The sequence below is a fragment of the Heloderma suspectum genome, chromosome 1, assembly GCF_057233095.1.
Source record: "Heloderma suspectum isolate Gila_16-S chromosome 1, 16-S_ref, whole genome shotgun sequence".
Classification (NCBI taxonomy): domain Eukaryota; kingdom Metazoa; phylum Chordata; class Lepidosauria; order Squamata; family Helodermatidae; genus Heloderma; species Heloderma suspectum.
Genome location: NC_139458.1, coordinates 441,167,800 through 441,186,146, shown reverse-complemented (window position 1 = coordinate 441,186,146; position 18,347 = coordinate 441,167,800). Strand labels below are relative to the sequence as shown.

Here is an 18,347-nt window from a genome sequence, read left to right as displayed (position 1 = left end):
GGATTCAGTTGCTGTAGCGACCCCCCAACCTTCTACCATTTTCACTGCGCTTTTTAAACCAACAGCAACAAAAGTAACAAACAAAAGGAGGGATGCAATGAAAGGCAGGGGGAGGAAAAGAACATGCCATAAAAGCTGCTTCCATTAATGTATATATTTGAAATAACGGTGTCAAATCCTTCTCCCTCCCGATTTTCTTCATGGTGTGTTTACCATTTACGATTACCACGGGTGGGAGAGTGCTGTTGCACTCCTGTCCTGCCTATGGGTTTGCTGTGGGCAGCTGGTTGGCTACTGTGTGAACAGAATGCTGGCCTACGTAGACCCTTGGTCTACCCAGCATGGCTCTCATGCTCATTTCCCTGCCAGAGCTGATGGAGGTGGTGTTGGATTTGGAGCTGAATTAGGTGGCTGGTCTTAGGTGACCTCAACTTCTATGCCGAGGCAGCCAAATGGGGTAGCTCAGTCCCAACAGACCATTGGCCATTTGATGCAGGTGTCAGAGCATGCTCCGGGCTGAGCAGCCCGGGAGAAGCCAGGCTTTCTGCCTGACCCTTTGGCCACGAGCACATCATGCCCTGGCATGGTTCACGGGTGCAATGGCCGTGCCCCTCTGCTGCGGGGGTGGGACGAGCACGGCCTGTCCTGGACAGGGAGCGGCTCTGGAGGGCCCGGCTGATGCTCCCGTGCAAAGGCCGCTGCAACCGGCGCCCTCCAGACGCGGTGGACGACAGTCCCGTCTCCCAGCCAGCTGTGCCCATTGGGCCTGCTGGCTGGCAGCAACGGCAGCTGGGGAAGGCTGGACACGTCGCTCTGTGGGCTGCAGGGGCCGGCGGGCGAGCCTTCGGCGCCTCGCTCTGCGGGGAGGCGCGGGTGCCTCCGGCCCAGCACAGGCAGCGAGGCTTCCGCGGCAAGACCAGGCCCGCGCGGCGGCATCCAGGCGGCTCCCCCAGTGGTGCGCGGACTTCTCTGAGGCCACGGCTGGCCTTCTCCTCGGAGGGGCGCACAGCGCCGGCTCGGCCTGAGGAGGGGGCGCGGCCGGCCGAGGCCCGGCCCACCGTGGCGCCCGCGCCCCTTCCCCGGGCTGCCGCCTCGCCAAGCTGCCGCGGCCGCCCTCAGCGGCGCCGGGAGGCCCCCGTCCGCCGAGGCCGAAACGAAGCGCCGCCGGGCCCTCCCCTGCTGCCTGGCAACCAAGGGCGCACACGCACTCGCCCCTCTTTCCTCGGGACTCAGTGGTTCCTCGTCCCCCGAGCCTTCCGACCGTCGCCAGGGCCCCCACCTCACTCGTGACCGCTCTATTCCTGAACCTCGCTGGCCAATGTCTTTCCTTTTCCGGCCATCTCCAGTCTCCCAAGGACCCGGCGGCCGGGGCTTCCGCTTGCCCTCGTTCCGCCCGGCGGGGACTCTATGGCGGCTGCTTCCGGTTCCGCCTCCCGGTCTCCTGGCCGCCTCGCTCGCTCGGCCCCGTCCTGCCGCCGCGCGCTCCCCCCGCGCCCCGCCCTTCCAGCCTGCCGTTGCGGGCCCCGCCGCCCGGCTCGGCCTGCCTGCGCGCCATGGGTGCCTACTTGTCGCAGCCCAGCACGGCCAAGAGCTCCGGGGACGGCGCCGGAGCCGGGCCGCGCCCGCTGCACTTCGGCTACAGCGCCATGCAGGGCTGGCGGGTGTCCATGGAGGTGAGGGCGGGGCGGGGCGGGACCGGGCCGCCGCCGCCGGCCCTGGCCGGGGGGAGCTCCGTGCTGGGAACGGCCCCGCGGCTGGCGGCGCCCCCGCAGCTGCTGCCCGCGGCGCCCACTCACGGGCCCGCGCTCTCCTCTTTCAGGACGCCCACAACTGCATTCCCGAGCTGGACCCCGAGACCGCCCTGTTCTCCGTCTACGACGGGCACGGAGGTGAGCGCGGCAGGCGGGGCCGCTCGGCTGCGGCAAGGCGCCAGGCTCCTGCATGTGCTTCCGCCGCGGCAGCGGGCTTAGGGCGGGGGGCTGGAGCGCGTCAGCCTCCCCTCCTCCCGGACCAGCGGCAGCCTGCTCGGGCGGTCCTCCGTGAGAGACTGACTGGGGCCAGCAGCCCCTGCCAGAGCAGCGGCCTGACAGGTGGCCTCCCCTGGACCGGGCAGCGCCGTGGGCTTCGTGGCTCCGAGGGGCTGCCTCACCTGCCCAGATCGTTTCTCTTTCTCTGTCGCTGGGTTCTTCTTCCTCTGGGATCAATGGTGAGGCTCACTGTGGGGCGAGGCAAGTGGGGAACAGGCCTCTTACTGTCGGCTCCTTCGCTCCAGGGGAAGAGGTTGCCCTGTACTGTGCCAAGTATCTCCCAGAGATCATCAAGGACCAGAAAGCATACAAGGAAGGCAAGTTGGAAAAGGTAAGGTAGAAGAGCTCCCTCCCAAGGTGCTTCCCGTGGCTTCCTCAGAGTTTATGGCCAAAAGACCAGGCTCCCTCAGGGCGTGTGGCTGGTGTGCCAAGTTTTTCACCAGGTTCAGACCGTAAGCTGTACTGGGAGGAGAAGGTACTTAGCACTTAAAGCTGAACTCCAGAATATTTGTGAGGTGTGTGGGGGGGACGGATGAGGAGAGTGTGAGTTAGCACGGCCGCCTCTTGTTTTTCTGGGGCTATGCAGAAAGTCTTCTGCCTTCTCAGCCTTTTCACTTACGGTTCAAGCCAGGTGGTGTAGCCAGCTCCTGTAATTTGATGTTTGATTGTTTTTTGTGGTTCTGGCCCCTCTTGCCCCAGTCTTTGTCATCTTGACACCTTTGATCTCCTTCTCAAGTGTGGTGCAGTATGCTCAAGTTGTGGTTAAAGTAAGAATTCTCACAGTGGCTCAATGCAGAATTGTCGAGGGGTTGCTAGACCATCAGTCAAGCAGCGTGTTAAGGGTCAGCAGCAAGGCTCAAGAGTAACACAGTGGCTTTGCAGGATCAGAGCAGTGGTGCCTGTTTAGTCTCCTTGGCCAACTAGAGGGCCCTGGGAAGTGTGCAAGAAGGGTTCCACCTCCTCCTGCCTCCTGAAGGCTGCACAGGCTGGGTTTGCAGGGGGCTGTTATCAGCAGAGCCAAGGCTGTGGGTAGCACACTGAGTGTTCCAGGCATGTTGAGATGCGGCCAGTGTGGAGCTGCCTTTCCCCTGACATGTTCTGGGCTTGTAAGGACTGTGCCAGGAGTCAGGCACCACCCTTCTCCAAAGCTGTCTCGGAAGTGGGCAGTGGGCCCCGGCACCCACCACAAACAGCCCCCCCATCTCTTGGTGCTGCATGTAGGCCCTAGAGGATGCCTTTCTGGCCATTGATGCCAAGCTGACAACCGAGGAGGTGATCAAGGAGCTGGGGCTGATGGCTGGGCGGTCCAGAGATGACGGGGAGGAGAAAGAGGAGAAAGTGGCAGACGAGGATGATGGTGAGTGAAGCAGCAGCTCACTGCCAACCCCCCCCCCCACAATAAAGGCAGTGGATCAGTGGGGGGTGAGCAGGGAGGCTCTTGCGCCAGGCCAGAGGGGCTGGGATATGGGTGGCAGGAGGGCCTGGCAACAGGGGCAGGGGGGGCTGCAAGTTCCTGTGGGACCCCCAATTCTTACTGTGGATGTGCTGGGAAAATAAGAACATCTTATTTTCTCAAGGTATGTTTAGCCTTGAGAAGACTGAGGGGAAATATGATAGCGCTCTTCAAGTACTTGAAAGGTTGTCACAGAGAGGAAGGCCAGGATCTCTTCTTGATCATGCCAGAGTGCTGGACATGGAATCATGGGCTCAAGTGACAGGAAGCCGGATTCCGGCTGATCATCAGGAAAAAATTGCTGACTGTTAGAGCAATATGACAATGGAACAAATGACCTTGGGCGGTGGTGGGCTCTCCCACACTGGAGGCCTTCAAGACGAGGCTGGACAGCCATCTGTCAGGGATGCTCTGACTTGGATTGTCCACAGTGAGCAGGGGGTTGGACTCGATGGCCTTGTAGGCCCCTTCGAACCCTACTATTCTATGATTCTATAGAATATGATTCTATGATATGATTCTACTCTGATTCTATGATAACTCCACAAATGCATGGGGCGAGGGGGGAGATGCGTATGGATGCTGTATCCCTTCAGCCATAAGGGATAGTCCTGCTAAGCCAGAAAAAAGGCTGCAGCTGGCCATCTGTCCTGCTAACTGTTGTCCCTCTCTCCCCTGGTCAGTGGACAACGAGGAGGCTGCCTTGCTGCATGAAGAGGCCACCATGACCATTGAGGAGCTGCTCACTCGCTATGGCCAGAACTGTGTCAAGGGCAAGCTGGGGCCCCCAGGCCGAGAGTCGATCCAGGAGAATGCCCGGGGGCCAAGTCTGAATGGCGAGGCGGATGCTGAAGAGCTCTCCAGGCATTGCGAGGAGGAGGAGGAGAATGGCAGGCTGTGCCCTGAGCCGAGCTGCTCCCCACCTGGCCCAGATGTGGCTGGCGGCGGGGATGCAGGCGTCCCCCAGAAAAAGGTGGCGGAGGGAGCAGCAGCCTCTGCCACAGGTGAAGCTGAGCCCTCCTGCTCTTCCACAAGCAAGGCCCAGCGAGCGGCCAAGTCCAAGTTCTTTGAGGACAGCGAAGATGAGTCAGAGGATGCGGAGGAGGAGGAGGAGGAGGAGGAAGACAGTGAGGTACTCAAGGGTGGGGGTTGTTTGCCAAGTTGTTCTTCCATCCCTGGGCTGGAAAAAGCGTTGCACTTCCGTCCTCTCTGCTGACCACCCGGGGCTCTCTCTACACTGCCCCTGCCCTCAGTTTTCTCTTTGGGACGGGTCCCTCTTTTGCCTAGGAGTGCAGCGAGGATGAGGATGGCTACAGCAGCGAGGAAGTGGAACATGAGGAGGAGGAGGAGGAGGAGGAGGAGGAGGACGACACGGAGGAAGCGGAGGAGGAGGAGGAAGACATGATGCTTCCGGGTATGGAGGGAAAAGAGAAGGTCAGTGCCTGAACGGGATGGCAGCGCCTGGGGCAAAGGGCCCTTCCTTCTCCCAGGGCTGCCTGGGTTATTTGCACAGAATGGCCCTGGTCTGCCTCACGTGAGCTCAGGCGGCGGAGGATTTGTGGGGCGTTCTGTCCCTTTTGCCCTGGCTCCGGCACACCTCTTCGGCCCCCTCAAGCTCCTGCGTGGGCTTCCTCACGGCCTTCTTCCTCCCCAGCCCGGCTCAGACAGCGGCACGACAGCAGTGGTGGCCCTCATCCGGGGCACGCAGCTCATAGTGGCCAACGCTGGAGACTCTCGCTGCGTGGTGTCAGAGGGCGGCACAGCCGTGGACATGTCCTACGACCACAAGCCTGAAGATGAGGTGGAGCTGGCCAGAATAAAAAACGCTGGGGGAAAAGTGACCATGGACGGTCGTGTGAATGGTGGCCTCAACCTCTCCAGAGCCATCGGTGAGCGTGTGCTGCAAAGACAGACCGGGGGCCACTTGCAGCGAGGCAGCGCCTCTGCTCCCCACCCGGAGCAGTGGTCTGCAGCCATCTTGCTCATAGCCTGTCCTTCTCTCGAGAGGGAAGCTGCCCCCTCCTGTCCCTGGCCCGGGCCTCACTCAGGCTCTGAAGGGGAAGAAAATGGCATGCTTTCGCCACCTGCCTGCTTGCCGAAGAGCCACAAGCTGCCCCACTGCTCAGAGCAGGAGCCCTCTGGTCCAGGACTGGTTTCCAGCAGTGCTCAGTGGAGAGCTCTTGGAAGCACGGAAGCAGGGCGTGCCAGGAACAGCTGTCCCCTGTGCGACGTCCTCTACACCTGACACAGCCTTAGAACATGGACGGTCTGTGTAGCTGTCATGACTAATACCTGTCAATAGGCCCCTGGAAACACCTCCCAAGAGCACGGTCCTCACCACGTTGTGGCAGCAACTTCTAGCTGGGTGGGCTGGAGGGAAGGGGGTGGCCTGTGGCCACCCCAGATGGGAGGCAGTCATGTGGCTGATGCATGGGACTTGTTAGTGGGGTTCTTCTTACAGCCCTGAGCCTGTGTGGCCCAACCTCCTTGTCCTCCCTCCCCCCAAAAAAGATGTATCCTTTCCAGTGAGCCCTGACATGGATCTCCTCCCCCTGCTCCCCCAGGAGATCACTTCTACAAGCGCAACAAGAACCTGCCCCCGGAGGAGCAGATGATCTCAGCGCTGCCAGATATCAAGATGCTGACAATCAGCGATGAACATGACTTCATGATCATCGCCTGTGATGGCATCTGGTAGGCAGGCGTCAGGCACGAACTGCGGCTGGGCCTCCCCTCCTCTTGCTGGCTGTGCGGCAGCTGCTGCCATTCCAGCCATGGGCTAAGCCCCAGAAGCAGGAGGATCCCCTGGAGGGAAGGGGCTGATCCCGTGCCGAGTCAGGACTTGGATGGAGCTGCGCTGCACAACGGGGGGGGGGGGCGGTGGAGGAAGCCCCTCTCCGCCTGCTCTTGGGGACCTCTGTTCTTTTCCACCCCTCTTTGCCCCCCCCCCCCCAGGAACGTCATGAGCAGTCAGGAGGTGGTGGATTTCATCCAGGCCAAGATCACGCAGAAGGGAGCAAGCGGAGAGCTGCGGGCCCTGTCATCCATCGCAGAAGAAGTGAGTCGAGGGCTGGGAGAGGCCAGCAAGAGTCACAGAATCATAGAATAGTAGGGTTCGAAGGGGCCTACAAGGCCATCAAGTCCAACCCTCCACTCAATGCAGGAATCCAAGTCAGAGCATCCCTGACAGGTGGCTGTCCAGCCTCGTCTTGAAGGCCTCCAGTGTGGGAGAGCCCACCACCTCCCTAGCTCATTGGTTCCATTGTCGTATTGCTCTAACAGTCAGGAAGTTTTTCTTGATGTTCAGCCAGAATCTGGCTTCCTGTCACTTGAGCTCATTATTCCGTGTCCTGCACTCTGGGATGAAAGGAACGGCGGGCCTGCAACATGCTCGGCGCTGCCATTGGGTTAAGTGGTTCCCTGCTAAGATCCAGAGCATAAACGAGTGCATTTCAGGCAGTCAATTTTGGAGCTGTCAGGCGCGCCACTCTGAGCAGCTGTACCCAAGGGCTGGAAGTCCATGCTGAGGGGCCATTGCAGGCATGGCTAAGGCAGAGGCGCCTGCCTGCTTTGGGGGGGGGGGGGGGCTGAGACCGTGCTCCTCGCCCCTTCTGTGGGTCCAGAGGGCTTGAAGAGCTGTGTGCCCAGAGCCAGGAAATTCCAAGCTCTCAAGCCAAAGAGGCCCTGGCCAATCCCAGCCCATTTATGCCCAGAGTCCCTTCTCTGGGTCTAGTGTAGGCCTGTCTGGGGGCGGGCAAATGTCCGTCTATGGCAGCTGCCTCAGTTGCCCTAGGCCCTGCTCCCTCCTTCTCCGGGAGGGCCTGTGGGATGCAGCAAACAGGCGCTCACACAGAGACTCCTTCTCCCTCTCCCCAGCTCCTGGACCACTGCTTGGCTCCCGACACATCTGGCGATGGAACCGGCTGCGACAATATGACCTGCATCCTCATCTCCTTCAAGCCACGCCCTGCCCAGGCTTCCCCTGCTGCTGCCACTGAGGGGGGCAAACGAAAACTGGAGGACAGCAAGGTGATGGCAGCACCAGCAGCTGCCAGCCCCACAGAAGAGAGCTGCAGCAAGAAGGCCAGACAGGACTAGCGCCCAAGTTGGGCTGGGAATTGCCAGAGCGCTCACTGGACTCTATAGTTTTCTAAAAGATGCTGAACTCTTGCTGCCTGATGTAGGCGCTTTTTTAGCCTTAGGGAGGCCCAGTTTGTCTCTGTCGTGGGGGGCGGGGGAAGAGGGCTCATGAGGGTCCCACTGTTCTTTGAAACCATTCCAAAGAGTGAATGGCTGGGAGGGCCAGAAGCCAGCCTGCCTGCTCCCCCCACCCCCCACGGCATCTCTGTGTGGTTGTTGCCATTTCCGTGCCTGTGATGTTTCTGTTGGCGGGAAACAGTTTCTCAGTGTGGAGGTTCCTCAGCTGCGCCCCCTATTTAAGGCCTTCTGTTTTTTTATTTGTGGGACTGGCGGCCAAGCCTCACTTTGTGTCATTCACTTTCAACTGAGATTTTTTCAAACTAAAAGCCCAAAAAACTGAACCGGGACTGCGCGCTTTTGTGTGTGTGTGTGTGGGGGGGGGATGAGCTGTTCCTGGGATTTAGCACGTGCGCATCCCCCTCCCTCCATCTTGGTTCCCCTTCTGCAGTTGTGCAGAGCTGTCCTTCCCAGGAACCAACCTTGCTGTCTCCCTAATCGCGCTCATCCCAACTCCTGGCCTTGCTGCATCAGGGCAGAGGTCGACAAGAGGCCGCTGCGCCACATCCAAAGGAGCCCGGGAACCTCCCAGCAGGACGAGGGTGGTGTTATTCCTGCTCTGATCATCAGGCTCCATTCCTCTGAATTTGGAGGGACTGTTCTGAGCACTTCTTCATGAATGTGTGTGTACTCCTTTGATGCACCTGGGAAATGGCCCTAAATGCCTTAAGGCTTTCCTCTGAGGTTTGGGTAGACAGGAGGCAGCCCCTGATGCTCCGCCAAAGCATCTGCAGCCATTACGAAGCACCCAAAAGGTTAAACGTAACTTGCTACAAGCAGTTTGCAAACGGGTAATTTTAACCCTTGGCCAGGGGGTGGGGAGGGCAGCCACAGCCTGTGCCCCATGGCAGGGGGCAAAAATGTGCCCTGGACCTCTGGCGGTTGCCCATCCCTTCCTTATTCTACATACCCTTTTGAGACCAAGTTCCCAAACCGCACACAGCATTCCCAGTGAGGCAGTGGCATAAACAGAAGGCCAAACTTGCCTTATCCCCCAAGGGCAGTGGGGTCTTGCTGGCCCATTCATACAATAGTAGGGTTAGAAGGGGCCTGCAAGCCCATCGAGCCCAACCTCCTGCTCAGTGCAGGACTCCACATCAAAGCATCCCCGAGAGGTGGCTGTCCAGCCTCGTCTTGAACGCCTCCAGTGTGGGAGAGCCCACCACCTCCCTAGGGAATTGGTTGAATTGTCATATTGCTCCAACAGTCAAGAGATTTTCTTGATGTTCCGCCGGAATCTGGCTTCCTGTCACTTGAGCCCATTACTCTGTGTCCTGCACTCTGGGATGATGGAGAAGAGATCCTGGCCTTCTTCTCTGGGACAGCCTTTCAAGGACTTGAAGAGTGCTATCCTATCTCACCTCAGTCTTCTTTTTTCAAGGCTAAACAGGCCCAGTTCTTTCAGCCTCTCCTGGTAGGGCTTTGTTTCCAGTCCCCTGATCATCTTCATGCTGACCTTTGGACTGATCAGTCCTCCCAGCCTGAACTGGACACATCTTTTTTCCTTTCTCTCTGGCACAGCATGGAGTCAGGGTAAGCCCGTGCCCCATCCAGCTAGGGGAAGGAAAACCAGCATGCCCATGGGCCCTGCTTGCTCCTATGGCAGGTCGTGCATGACCTCACCTGTCTCCTCAGCACTCGCTGGCCAACGTTGGCAGGGTACGGGCTGCAAACGCACAGAGCAGGGCGAGCGCAACGTGGGGGCCCCCACAGTGGCGGGCTGAAGTACTGGGCAGCTGCGGGCCCAGCAGAGCCGCCAACTCCTGTCACGAGACCTGCAGCATTCTACAGTGCTCTCATTCCCCCGCCGAGGGCCCCCGTTCCGCACGCAGCTCCAGCACACCCCACCGCTCCTTTGGGGTTGTCTGGGGACCAGCCTCAGCAGGTTCCCAAGATCCCCCCTCTCAGGAGGCTGTCAGACAAAGCTGCCTTAGAGCACAGCCAACCACACTCTACTCGGGCACTGGCGCCCCACAGCTCCAGCCACAGGCCTCCACTTTGTGACCCACGGGCCTCTCCTCGGAGCTTTCCCACCCTGCTGGCATGCAGAGCACGTGCTCTGCCAGAGGTTGCTCAGGGCCTGACCCTTCCTTGAGCACGTTGCCTCCTGGCCCCATGATTGGGCCCAACCCCCACAAATCAGAGAGGTGAGGATCAGCCGGGCTCCTCCATTAGCTGCAATTTATTGCGCCAAAGCACCAAAGGCCTGAGCTTGCGTCGGAAGGCTGGACGGGAGCAGACGATGCCAGGTGTTTGGGCACAGGGGGAGCAAGTCTGGCGTGGGCTGCAGGCAGGCCCGGCGGTGCAGCTTGCAGGGGACTGGCAGCCCTAGTCCACGATAGCCTTTGTGGCTGTGTGAGACGTGGCTTCATCCAGCGGTCACTCCAGCCACACTGCAGCCCTCGCTGGTGTAGGCCAGAGAGTCTGTCCAGAAGCTCTGCTCGTCCGAGGCAGCGCTGCAGAGGCTGTGCTTGTGGGCGGCGGGCGGCTCCGCCTCTTTCTCCACTTGCACCACCTTCAGCCCATCCCTGGGTAGGACAGAGAACAAGTGGAGGGCTCTGTAGTGGGCTGGGCGCTTTGTGCAAGCAGAAGGCGGAGGAGCCCACCTTCACCCATCCCTCTGTCGTAGAGGGTCTCTCAACCCCAGAAGCAGCTTGGAGGGGATTTCAGTAGGTATGGGAGGTCAGTGAAAAGCAGGTACCCCACCCTGCTTGCATGAGCATTAACACTTTCTGTGACTGCAAAGCCTGCAAGTGCCCTGGACCCCAAGAGGGCTGCATTACAGGGCCCACAGAGGAAGGAGTTGGGCGGGGGCATGTGTTGGAGGGACCAGAGCCTCTCCCACACTGGGCCTGGCTTACAAGCAGCAGCTGTCTCTTCTCCCCATGCAATGGGGTCGGTGGGGGAGAGGAAAGACTTCAGCCCAACCCACCAGCCTCTCCTGGCATTGGCTGCAGGGCCCCCCTCCAGCACACTGACCTGTGGGGTGTCAATTCCTGGGCTTCACTCTGCGTGCTGCTTGCTGAGGCCACCCTGCTGGCCAACGGGCTCCCCCGGTCCTCCTCGCACGGCTCCTCCTGCTGGCTGGTGCTTCTGCTGGGCAGGTGCAGGGCACCAGAGTACCGCCCTGCCTCAGCCACCGTGGGAGGGGGCAGCACAGCCAGCAGCTCATCCACTGGGATAGGGCAAGAGAGACTGGGAGGCTCCTGGCCCCCAGAGACCTCCATGCTGCTGGGGCCCCTCTGCAGGGATGGCTTACACGGGCACCTGCAGGGTGGCATGTGCCACACCTGGGAAGCCCCCAGGAACAGAACCCCCCAGGAACAGAACCCCCCGACATGTGCTGGGCAAAGGTTTCCAACTGAGCACCAAGCCCTGTGGAGGAGGGGAAAGAAGGGGCCCACGGCAGCCAACGTTAACCTTTAGCCCAAGGGACATTGTCTTGTCCAAGGAGAATGATGTTCCATAGGGATGCAAAGCTCTTCAGTAAACAGAATTGAATGAGATTCTACATCAATGGGAATATATACACTGGTAATGGCTGCTAAACTGAGGATCAGCGTAGTTCTGTTAAAACCTACAGGAACATCCTGGGGAATGGGGGCCAGACAGGTCCAGCAACGTCAGGCCGAGGTGCCTCCCAAGGGAGCCTCTTTCTTCCCATTGATATTGGCACTTCCCACCGAGACATCACCTCACAAAGGAAGGAGGAGCTGTTTTGTGGAATGGGCATAACAGGTGATTTAGTGCGAGGTGATCCCTGGACTGGGCTACCATCATGCTCCCCCAGCGACTTACATACGTTTGCGGAGGTTCTCCCGTTCTGTTGTGCTGAGTGCTACAGCTTTCCTTCAGGAGCTTCCACACCCGCAGCGGTTCCGGCACAGGGAGAGCAGCACAGCCCCACCATACACGTGGGTGGGCACTGGGCACTCCCACCCCTGCCGTCAAAGAGCCCAGCGTGAGAGCTGCTCCGGCCAAGGGCCACTCAGAGCCAGGCCTCGCAGAGGGGGCAAGGCAACCTCCCTGCCCCCGCGATGCCGGGAGAGACAAAGAGGGAGAGCAGGATGCTGCTGCTCAGGCAGGCGCTGCTGGTTCCTGGCCAGTTTGCTCTTGCACCCATGGCTCAAAGCCTGGAGGGAGCAAGGGAGGAGGCAGCCTCCAGAGGCCCCCCCAGGAAGAGACGCTGCTGTTGGCCTGGCCCAATGGCCCACCCGCCTTACCTGAGGGGCTCTTGGGAGCCGCTGTGGTGCAGCCAGTGGTTAATGTGTCACGCCAAGATGAGTGGGCCCCAGTTCAATGTCTGCCCCCTGCCCGGCCATGATGCTCCCTAGCATGATGCTCCCTGGGCCAGCGGCCCCTGCTCAGCCTAGCCTCCCTCCCAGGGCTGCTGCTGTGAGGGTGACACAGGCAGGGAGGAGGACAGGCCTGCCACCCTGTGCTCGCTGGAGGAAGGAGCAGGGAGGCATAAGCCTCAGCGGCCAGCAGAGCCCACGCTTTGCTTCAGAGTCGGGCACGATATGCAGGGGTGGGGGGCTGACCCGGAGGCTCCAGTCGAGCGGCACCCCAGCGCCAGCGGGGAGCACGGAGAGGGAGAGAACTGGCCGAGTCAGCTCTGGCCTCATTCTACCGCCGCCCTTGCCCTAAAAGGCAGCCCCCGAATATTTTCAGCGAGGCGCCCGCTCCCGTGCTGGAAGGGCGAAGCCCCCGGGGGGGGCGCACCTCCCCTCCAGCTGCGCGCCAGCCACCTCGGATCGCTTCACTGGCCGCGGCCCCGGCTGTGGCGCGCCCGGCCGGCCCGCCGCCATCCCTTTCTAACCGGACTCGTCCCCCACCTGCGAAACACCTGCCGGCTTCGGAGATGGGGAGGCCCAGAGGCGCGACCGCGCTCCCGGCGCCTCCGCCCCGCCTGCCCGCCCGCCCCGCCGGGTCCGCCCGCCCCTGCCGAGGGGCGGCTGCTCTCGGGGTCCGGGGGCTTGCGCGGCCGGGGCGCCGGGGCCTCCCGCCGAGCTCCGCCCCAGCCGCAGCCCGGGCCCCCCGGCCCGCGCAGGATGCGGCCGACGCGCGGCCCGCGGAGCCTACGCGCGGGCCCCCGCCGCCGGCCTTTCGCGGAGTCGGCCGCGGCAGCCGCCGGAGCAGGCGCCCCTCGTGCGTGTCGCGCAGGGCGGCCCCGGGCCGCAGCAGCCGGCCGGCGCAGGGCCGGGCAGCGCGGGCGGGCCGCGGACACGCGCCGCTCGCCAGCCGCAGGGAGCGGCGCGGGCAGCTCAGGCGCGCGCGGGGGGCGCACGACGAGAGCGCGGGGCGCCCGGCGGCTGGGCGGCGGGCAGAGCGGGCACTCCAGGCGCGCCGCGGGTCTCCTCCTCGGCGCCGGCCTCCCCGGCGGCGCCCGGCCCTTCCGTCCCAGCAGCGCCGGGACGCCGCCCGCGGAGGGAGGCCCCCCGGCCGCCTCGTGCCGCCCGCGGCGCGGCGCTCAGGCCAGGCGCCGGCCGCGCTCGCTCGCTCGCTCCTCGCCGCCGCCTCACAGCCCCGGGGCCAGCGGGGAGCGAGTGCAGGGGAGCCCCGGCCCTCACGCCGGGCTGGAAGGGCCCTGCAGCGGCTGCGCCGGCGGGGAGCCCTGGGCCCGTCCGGCAGGGGCCGGCCGGCCGGGCGCCGCTCCGCCCCGCTCTCCCGGCAGCGCCCGCTCGGCTCCCTGGGAAGGGCCGCCCGCTGCCCCCGCCCCGCCCCGCCCCGCGCCGCCCCGCCCCGCGCGGAGGGCTGCGTCGGGGCGCGCGCCTGGCGCGGGCGAGGGACCGCAGGAGGCGCGGCGGCCCAGCGCCGGACGCCCCGGCCTCCGGAGAAGCGGCTGGGGAAGCCGGGCTCTGCCCGTCTGCCCGCCGAGGCGAGCCAGCGCGGGGCGCGCCAAGCCGCCCGTCGAAGCCGCGCCAGTTCGCGGAAGAATAAGCGTCGACATCGCTGATGGCCGGAATCGCCCAGGACGTTTCCGAAGCGAGGAGGCCGCCTCCCTAGGGCCTTCGCTTTCGTCGGGAGCCCCGGGGCTGGGAGTGGGCCCCTGCCCTGTGCGTGCCCGCCTGCCGGCGTGTGAGCCACCAGGCTGGTCCGGAGCCTCTTCCCGGGCAGCAGAGTGCTCTCTGCCTTCGAGCAGAGACCCGACAGCCGTCGTCAGGGATGGGGGGAACGGGATTCCTACACCATGCAGGGGTTGGCTTGATAGCCTCAAGGGCCCCTTCCCGCTCTAGGGTTCTCTGCTGCCACTAGCTCGGCCCTGACACTGGGCAACCACACCTGTCCTCTCCCGTGCGCCCCTCGTCTGCCCTGGGCAACGTCCCAGCGTGCAGCTGCCCTGAAAAGCCAGCATTTCGGAAGGGCGGGAGCAGGGGCCAGGGCAGCTACCCCCAGCCCGGCGCCCCCCAGATGTTTCCTACTGCTGTTGCAGAACCCAGAGTCAGAGAGACCATGGAGTGAAGGAAAAAGAGATTCTTTATTTAACGCGCGGGCTTAAGGCTGGAACCATTTCCAAAGAGCCAGAAGCCCCGATTTACATTAGCACATTGGTTTTATAGACATTGTGACACACAGGAAACGGCTCCTCCTCTCCCTCCCGCATGGGGTTGCAGTCCTCAACATTTCTTCTCCTAGCACCATTGTTTGTAATACAAGAACTGGGTTATAGGGTAGCCATGATAAGGAGAGAACAGAAGAGAACAGCAGATAACAAGATATACAATTGTATGACCTTTGACAAGACAAGGAATTCCTGTGTCTCGTCAGCTTACAACAATATATTCAAGGGAGAAAGAGCTCAGCAAGAACATGAAGCATGAGACTGCATGAGGCTACTTAGTCTGATCCCCGATATGGCTGCTACATTCCCCCCTTAAATGCATAATTTCATTACAATTATAGCATTTCATTACATAAGTAGACATTCTGGTTTGCGAAGCGTCACACAGGACTCTTATAGCAACCCTCTTACTTAATAGGTTGTTCAGCTATTAGAGCGTAGAGGATGGCAGTTTTCTAGCCAAGACATAAAATAGATTGGTAAAACAGCGCATAAGACAAGGAATGCAAAGGCATAACAGTATCTCTATGAACAACACTGGTAGAATTAGAATGAACAATGCCTTAAGCCAGCTAAGATCTGGAAGCCAAGGGGTTAACCAGTTTAGCCAATTGTTTTCTTATTGTTATGTCAGCCACTATATTATGCATGCAGATTATTGAGTTGAACATCTACAGCATTACTATTATTAGTCAAATTAAATGATGGGGGAGAAAAAGATAAAAAAACCTGTTTGCAGGTATATCTCTTGGCAAACAAAAATGCTTTACTTTAGTGATGTTAGCCAGGTGAAGCCAGTAATGATCAGTGAATTGCTGGGACATACTTTCCCTTCTAGGGGCAGACCCCCCTTTTTCATACCTTATTAAGGAAACACAATGCAACACTACTAACACTACAACACGTATATTTGATCTTTTTGGGGGGGATCTGACCGTACGCTGGGCAGCTATTCACCTGGCAAGCTGCAGTAGGGTCTAGTCCCCTTCTTCAATTCTCCAGTTGCAGGTCTGACCGTACGTAGGATGGACAGTTTCCTGGGGTGCCCACAGTAAGGTCTAGCCTGAGTCTTCTTACTGCTTTTTCAGAATGATTTTTAAAGGATTTTCAGCTACAGATCACTCTCCCCCTCTCGCTCTCTTGACTCGTGTCCAATGTATCCAGGGTTTAACTTCAGCTGCTTTCATAGCTGCGGGGGTAGAAAGTATGACAGTTTTCAGTCCTCTCTATCTGGGAGTCAAAGGGTTATTTTTCCCTCTTTAACCCATACTTTAACTCTTGGTTGGAAAGGATGAACTTCTGTGATGGGAATTGGGGGCTTATTTTCTAAGACAAAGCGACGCTGGGCTTGAAGAACTTTGCCCAGTGTTTGGACTTCTTGTTTAAGGCTAACGTTTGCTTGCTCTTGATGCCGCTCCAGTGTCAATCATGAAGTCAATGTCACGGCTCCTCACAGTCAATGTCACGGCCCCTCTCAAGCTGTCTTCTCTCTCGCCCGTTCTGGCTCCTTTGGTTTTCTCCTTTGTGTATTTGATTCATTTTATTTGGGCATTCATGCCACCAATGTCTATCTTGTCCACACTGGGCACACTGGTTCTTTCTTAAGAATATTTTTTCCTCTGCCGGGTCTTCTTTTCCTCGCCCACATCTTCTTGGGCCTCTGGGTCGAGGGGGGTATACTGGCGATAGGCATCTAAAAGACGCTCCAAGTACGCTCTGGGGCCTCGGTGGCACCTTGCAGCACTTTAGACACTTTGGTCATATTAACTGACTTCTTCATACCTGCCTTCATGGCTTCTAACAGCAGGGTTTGATACTGGGTGTCAGACTAAGTAGCCTCATGCAGTCTCGTGCTTCATGTTCTTGCTGAGCTCTTTCTCCCTTGAATATATTGTTGTAAGCTGACGAGACACAGGAATTCCTTATCTTGTCAAAGGTCATACAATTGTATATCTTGTTCTCTGCTGTTCTCTTCTGTTCTCTCCTTATCATGGCTACCCTATAACCCATTTCTTGTATTATAAACAATAGTGCTAAGAGAAGAAATGTTGAGGATTGCAACCCCATGCGGGAGGGGGAGGAGGAGCCGTTTCATATGTGTCACGATGTCTATAAAACCAATGTGCTAATGTAAATCGGGGCTTCTGGCTCTTTGGAAACGATTCCAGCCTTAAGCCCGCGCGTTAAATAAAGAATCTCTTTTTCCTTCACTCCGTGGTCTCTCTGACTCTGGGTTCTGCAACATAAATGGTGCCGTGACTCGGATGTGGCAGGCTCTGAGCCAGACAGGTGGCAGTTGCCTGCTCTTGATCGCCGCACCGGGAAGACGAGCTCGGCGCATGCCTCCCTTTCTTGGCGCCACCGACCTTTTTGTCGAGTGAATGGGAGAAAGCCTGCACCGGGATCGCCCAAACGGCAGCGAGCGGCAAGAGAACCTTGGGAAGCGGAGGAAGGAACTTGAGCCCTGCCTGTATCGCAGCTGCAATTGAGTTGAAACCCACATTGGAAGCCTTCAGGAGAAAGGCAAGTATATGGGAAAAAGAGGGCCCCGCCTTTAGGGAGAAAGGCCACTGGGCAGAAAAAAAGAGGGCCCCGCCTTATGAAGAAGGTCAGTGTTGGTGGTATACGTATACAAAAGAACCTACTCCTTGCGGGTAGAAGGGGGGCCTGATCACACCCCCGAGTGGGCGCCAGTACCCAGCACGCCAGTACTCAGTAGGAAGCTGAGGAAGCTGGGGAAGCCGTTTTCCGCTCTGGTAAAAAGTGGGAAAAGTGGGTGGCAGGGACATATGGATGTAGTGGAGAGATTGATGATTGTGTGAGTGGCTACTGCGGTTTCTGACGCATACCGTTGACCGTCCGGGTGCCCAGGCCAGTAGCAAAGTGCGTGGTGTGAAAAATCCTCTTGTGTCGGCCAGTGAGACCCCTTACTCACTGACCAATTCCCATTCCCTAATTGTGTCTGTCTTCAATTTAGGAGGGAGGCTATGGGTGGTGGGGGAAGCAAACCTTGCACCCCCTTGAGATGTATGTCAAACAAAGAAGGAAAAAGGTTTTTTTTAAAAAAGATTCAGAATAAAGAGAGAAAACAGCAAAAAGCTCAAGGTCGAGCTGAGAGGAAAAAAAACAAGATCTGAGGCTGTTAATTAGAAAAATGTTGCAGGACAGTCTGGCTTTTAACAAAGCGTGGGAGCGTGAGAGTGTAAGGCCGAAAAAGTAGCTGTTAGCCTAGCGCGCCGAGAGAGGGGGGGCAGGAAACTTGCCCACAACGTTCTGAGTTGTGCAACATCATCACCTCGCCTAATTGAGATGAAATCCCTAAAAAATGGAAACTGAAAATGAAGACCCAGAAGATGAAGGCAAAATAGAAAATAAAGGTGAAGAATCAGCCCCCAGAGCACAGGCTAGACCCCTCTTCGAGTGAAAAGTGTGCCATAAGACTGTCCCAAAGCAGAATGAAGCGGAAAGACCATGTTGAAGATCTCTGTCAAGGTAACCATGTTTAGCTTTGAACTGTGTTAAAATTGCATAGAGCCTGTAGCTACTGACCATCAGCTATATGATTTCTGAAGAGCGTAACCATTAAGCTTTTGCCGTGGGATTCCCTGCAATGAAGAAATCTCACTGATTTGAGTGTCCAGTGTTACACTGCCTAAGTATGTGTGCTAAAGAGACCGAGAAACCAGACAGCATGTTCCTGGCCAAGCCAAAATCACGCTACTGCCATGCTCCTGAAAGCTGCAATAAACTGTGTAAGCTGAAAGACCCAACCTGATTGAGAAGAAAATATTGGAGCAACTGTCTTAAAAAACAATGAGATCTGTGTAGCTGGCTGGCTGACGCTGTCAGTGATGTTACAACTTTAAATTAAGACTGTTTTCCTGTTTGAGACCCCAGCGAAGAAAGCTAACCCGAGTTATTTGTTGCCCGTGCCAAAGCAAGAATTTGGTGGCCCTGTACCTCATCGTGTCCTGTTTTGAGCTTGGGATTTACAAATACAAACAAACTGAGAAGCCTGCCTTTGAAGTCCTGCAAATCACCCCACCGC

General features: G+C 58.8%; 1 protein-coding gene and 1 pseudogene across 3 annotated transcripts; one reads left to right on the top strand and one right to left on the bottom strand.

Moving 5' to 3' along the window:
- Nucleotides 1-1,337: 1,337 nt before the first annotated feature.
- Nucleotides 1,338-8,021, top strand: PPM1G (protein phosphatase, Mg2+/Mn2+ dependent 1G). 2 transcript variants are annotated; one of them, XM_084840034.1, is made up of 10 exons: nucleotides 1,338-1,673; nucleotides 1,820-1,889; nucleotides 2,273-2,358; nucleotides 3,249-3,384; nucleotides 4,164-4,612; nucleotides 4,768-4,914; nucleotides 5,135-5,369; nucleotides 6,045-6,174; nucleotides 6,436-6,538; nucleotides 7,357-8,021. In XM_084840034.1, exons 1-10 carry the CDS (start codon nucleotides 1,554-1,556, stop codon nucleotides 7,576-7,578), a joined length of 1,698 nt encoding a protein of 565 aa, XP_084696160.1. In that variant the 5' UTR covers nucleotides 1,338-1,553; the 3' UTR covers nucleotides 7,579-8,021. The 2 variants fall into 2 exon arrangements, with proteins under 2 accessions (XP_084696160.1, XP_084696260.1); XM_084840134.1 differs by having other exon boundaries at nucleotides 1,438-1,673; nucleotides 4,771-4,914.
- Nucleotides 8,022-9,904: 1,883 nt separating this feature from the next.
- LOC146360434 (uncharacterized) lies at nucleotides 9,905-13,896 on the bottom strand (annotated as a pseudogene). Its single transcript, XR_014786467.1, has 5 exons — nucleotides 12,380-13,896; nucleotides 11,779-12,000; nucleotides 11,540-11,705; nucleotides 10,717-10,912; nucleotides 9,905-10,265 (listed from the first exon to the last, which is right to left on the bottom strand). The product of XR_014786467.1 is annotated as an uncharacterized LOC146360434 (transcript).
- Between the last annotated feature and the right edge of the window lie 4,451 nt (nucleotides 13,897-18,347).

Bases quoted from the DNA above. Each gene is read 5' to 3' on its own strand.
- PPM1G (XM_084840034.1), top strand. From the start codon at position 1,554: ATGGGTGCCTACTTGTCGCAGCCCAGCACGGCCAAGAGCTCCGGGGAC. The intron at 4,613-4,767 runs GTACTCAAGGGT...TCTTTTGCCTAG, and splicing joins AGGAGGAGGAAGACAGTGAG to GAGTGCAGCGAGGATGAGGA. The intron at 5,370-6,044 runs GTGAGCGTGTGC...CTGCTCCCCCAG, and splicing joins CAACCTCTCCAGAGCCATCG to GAGATCACTTCTACAAGCGC.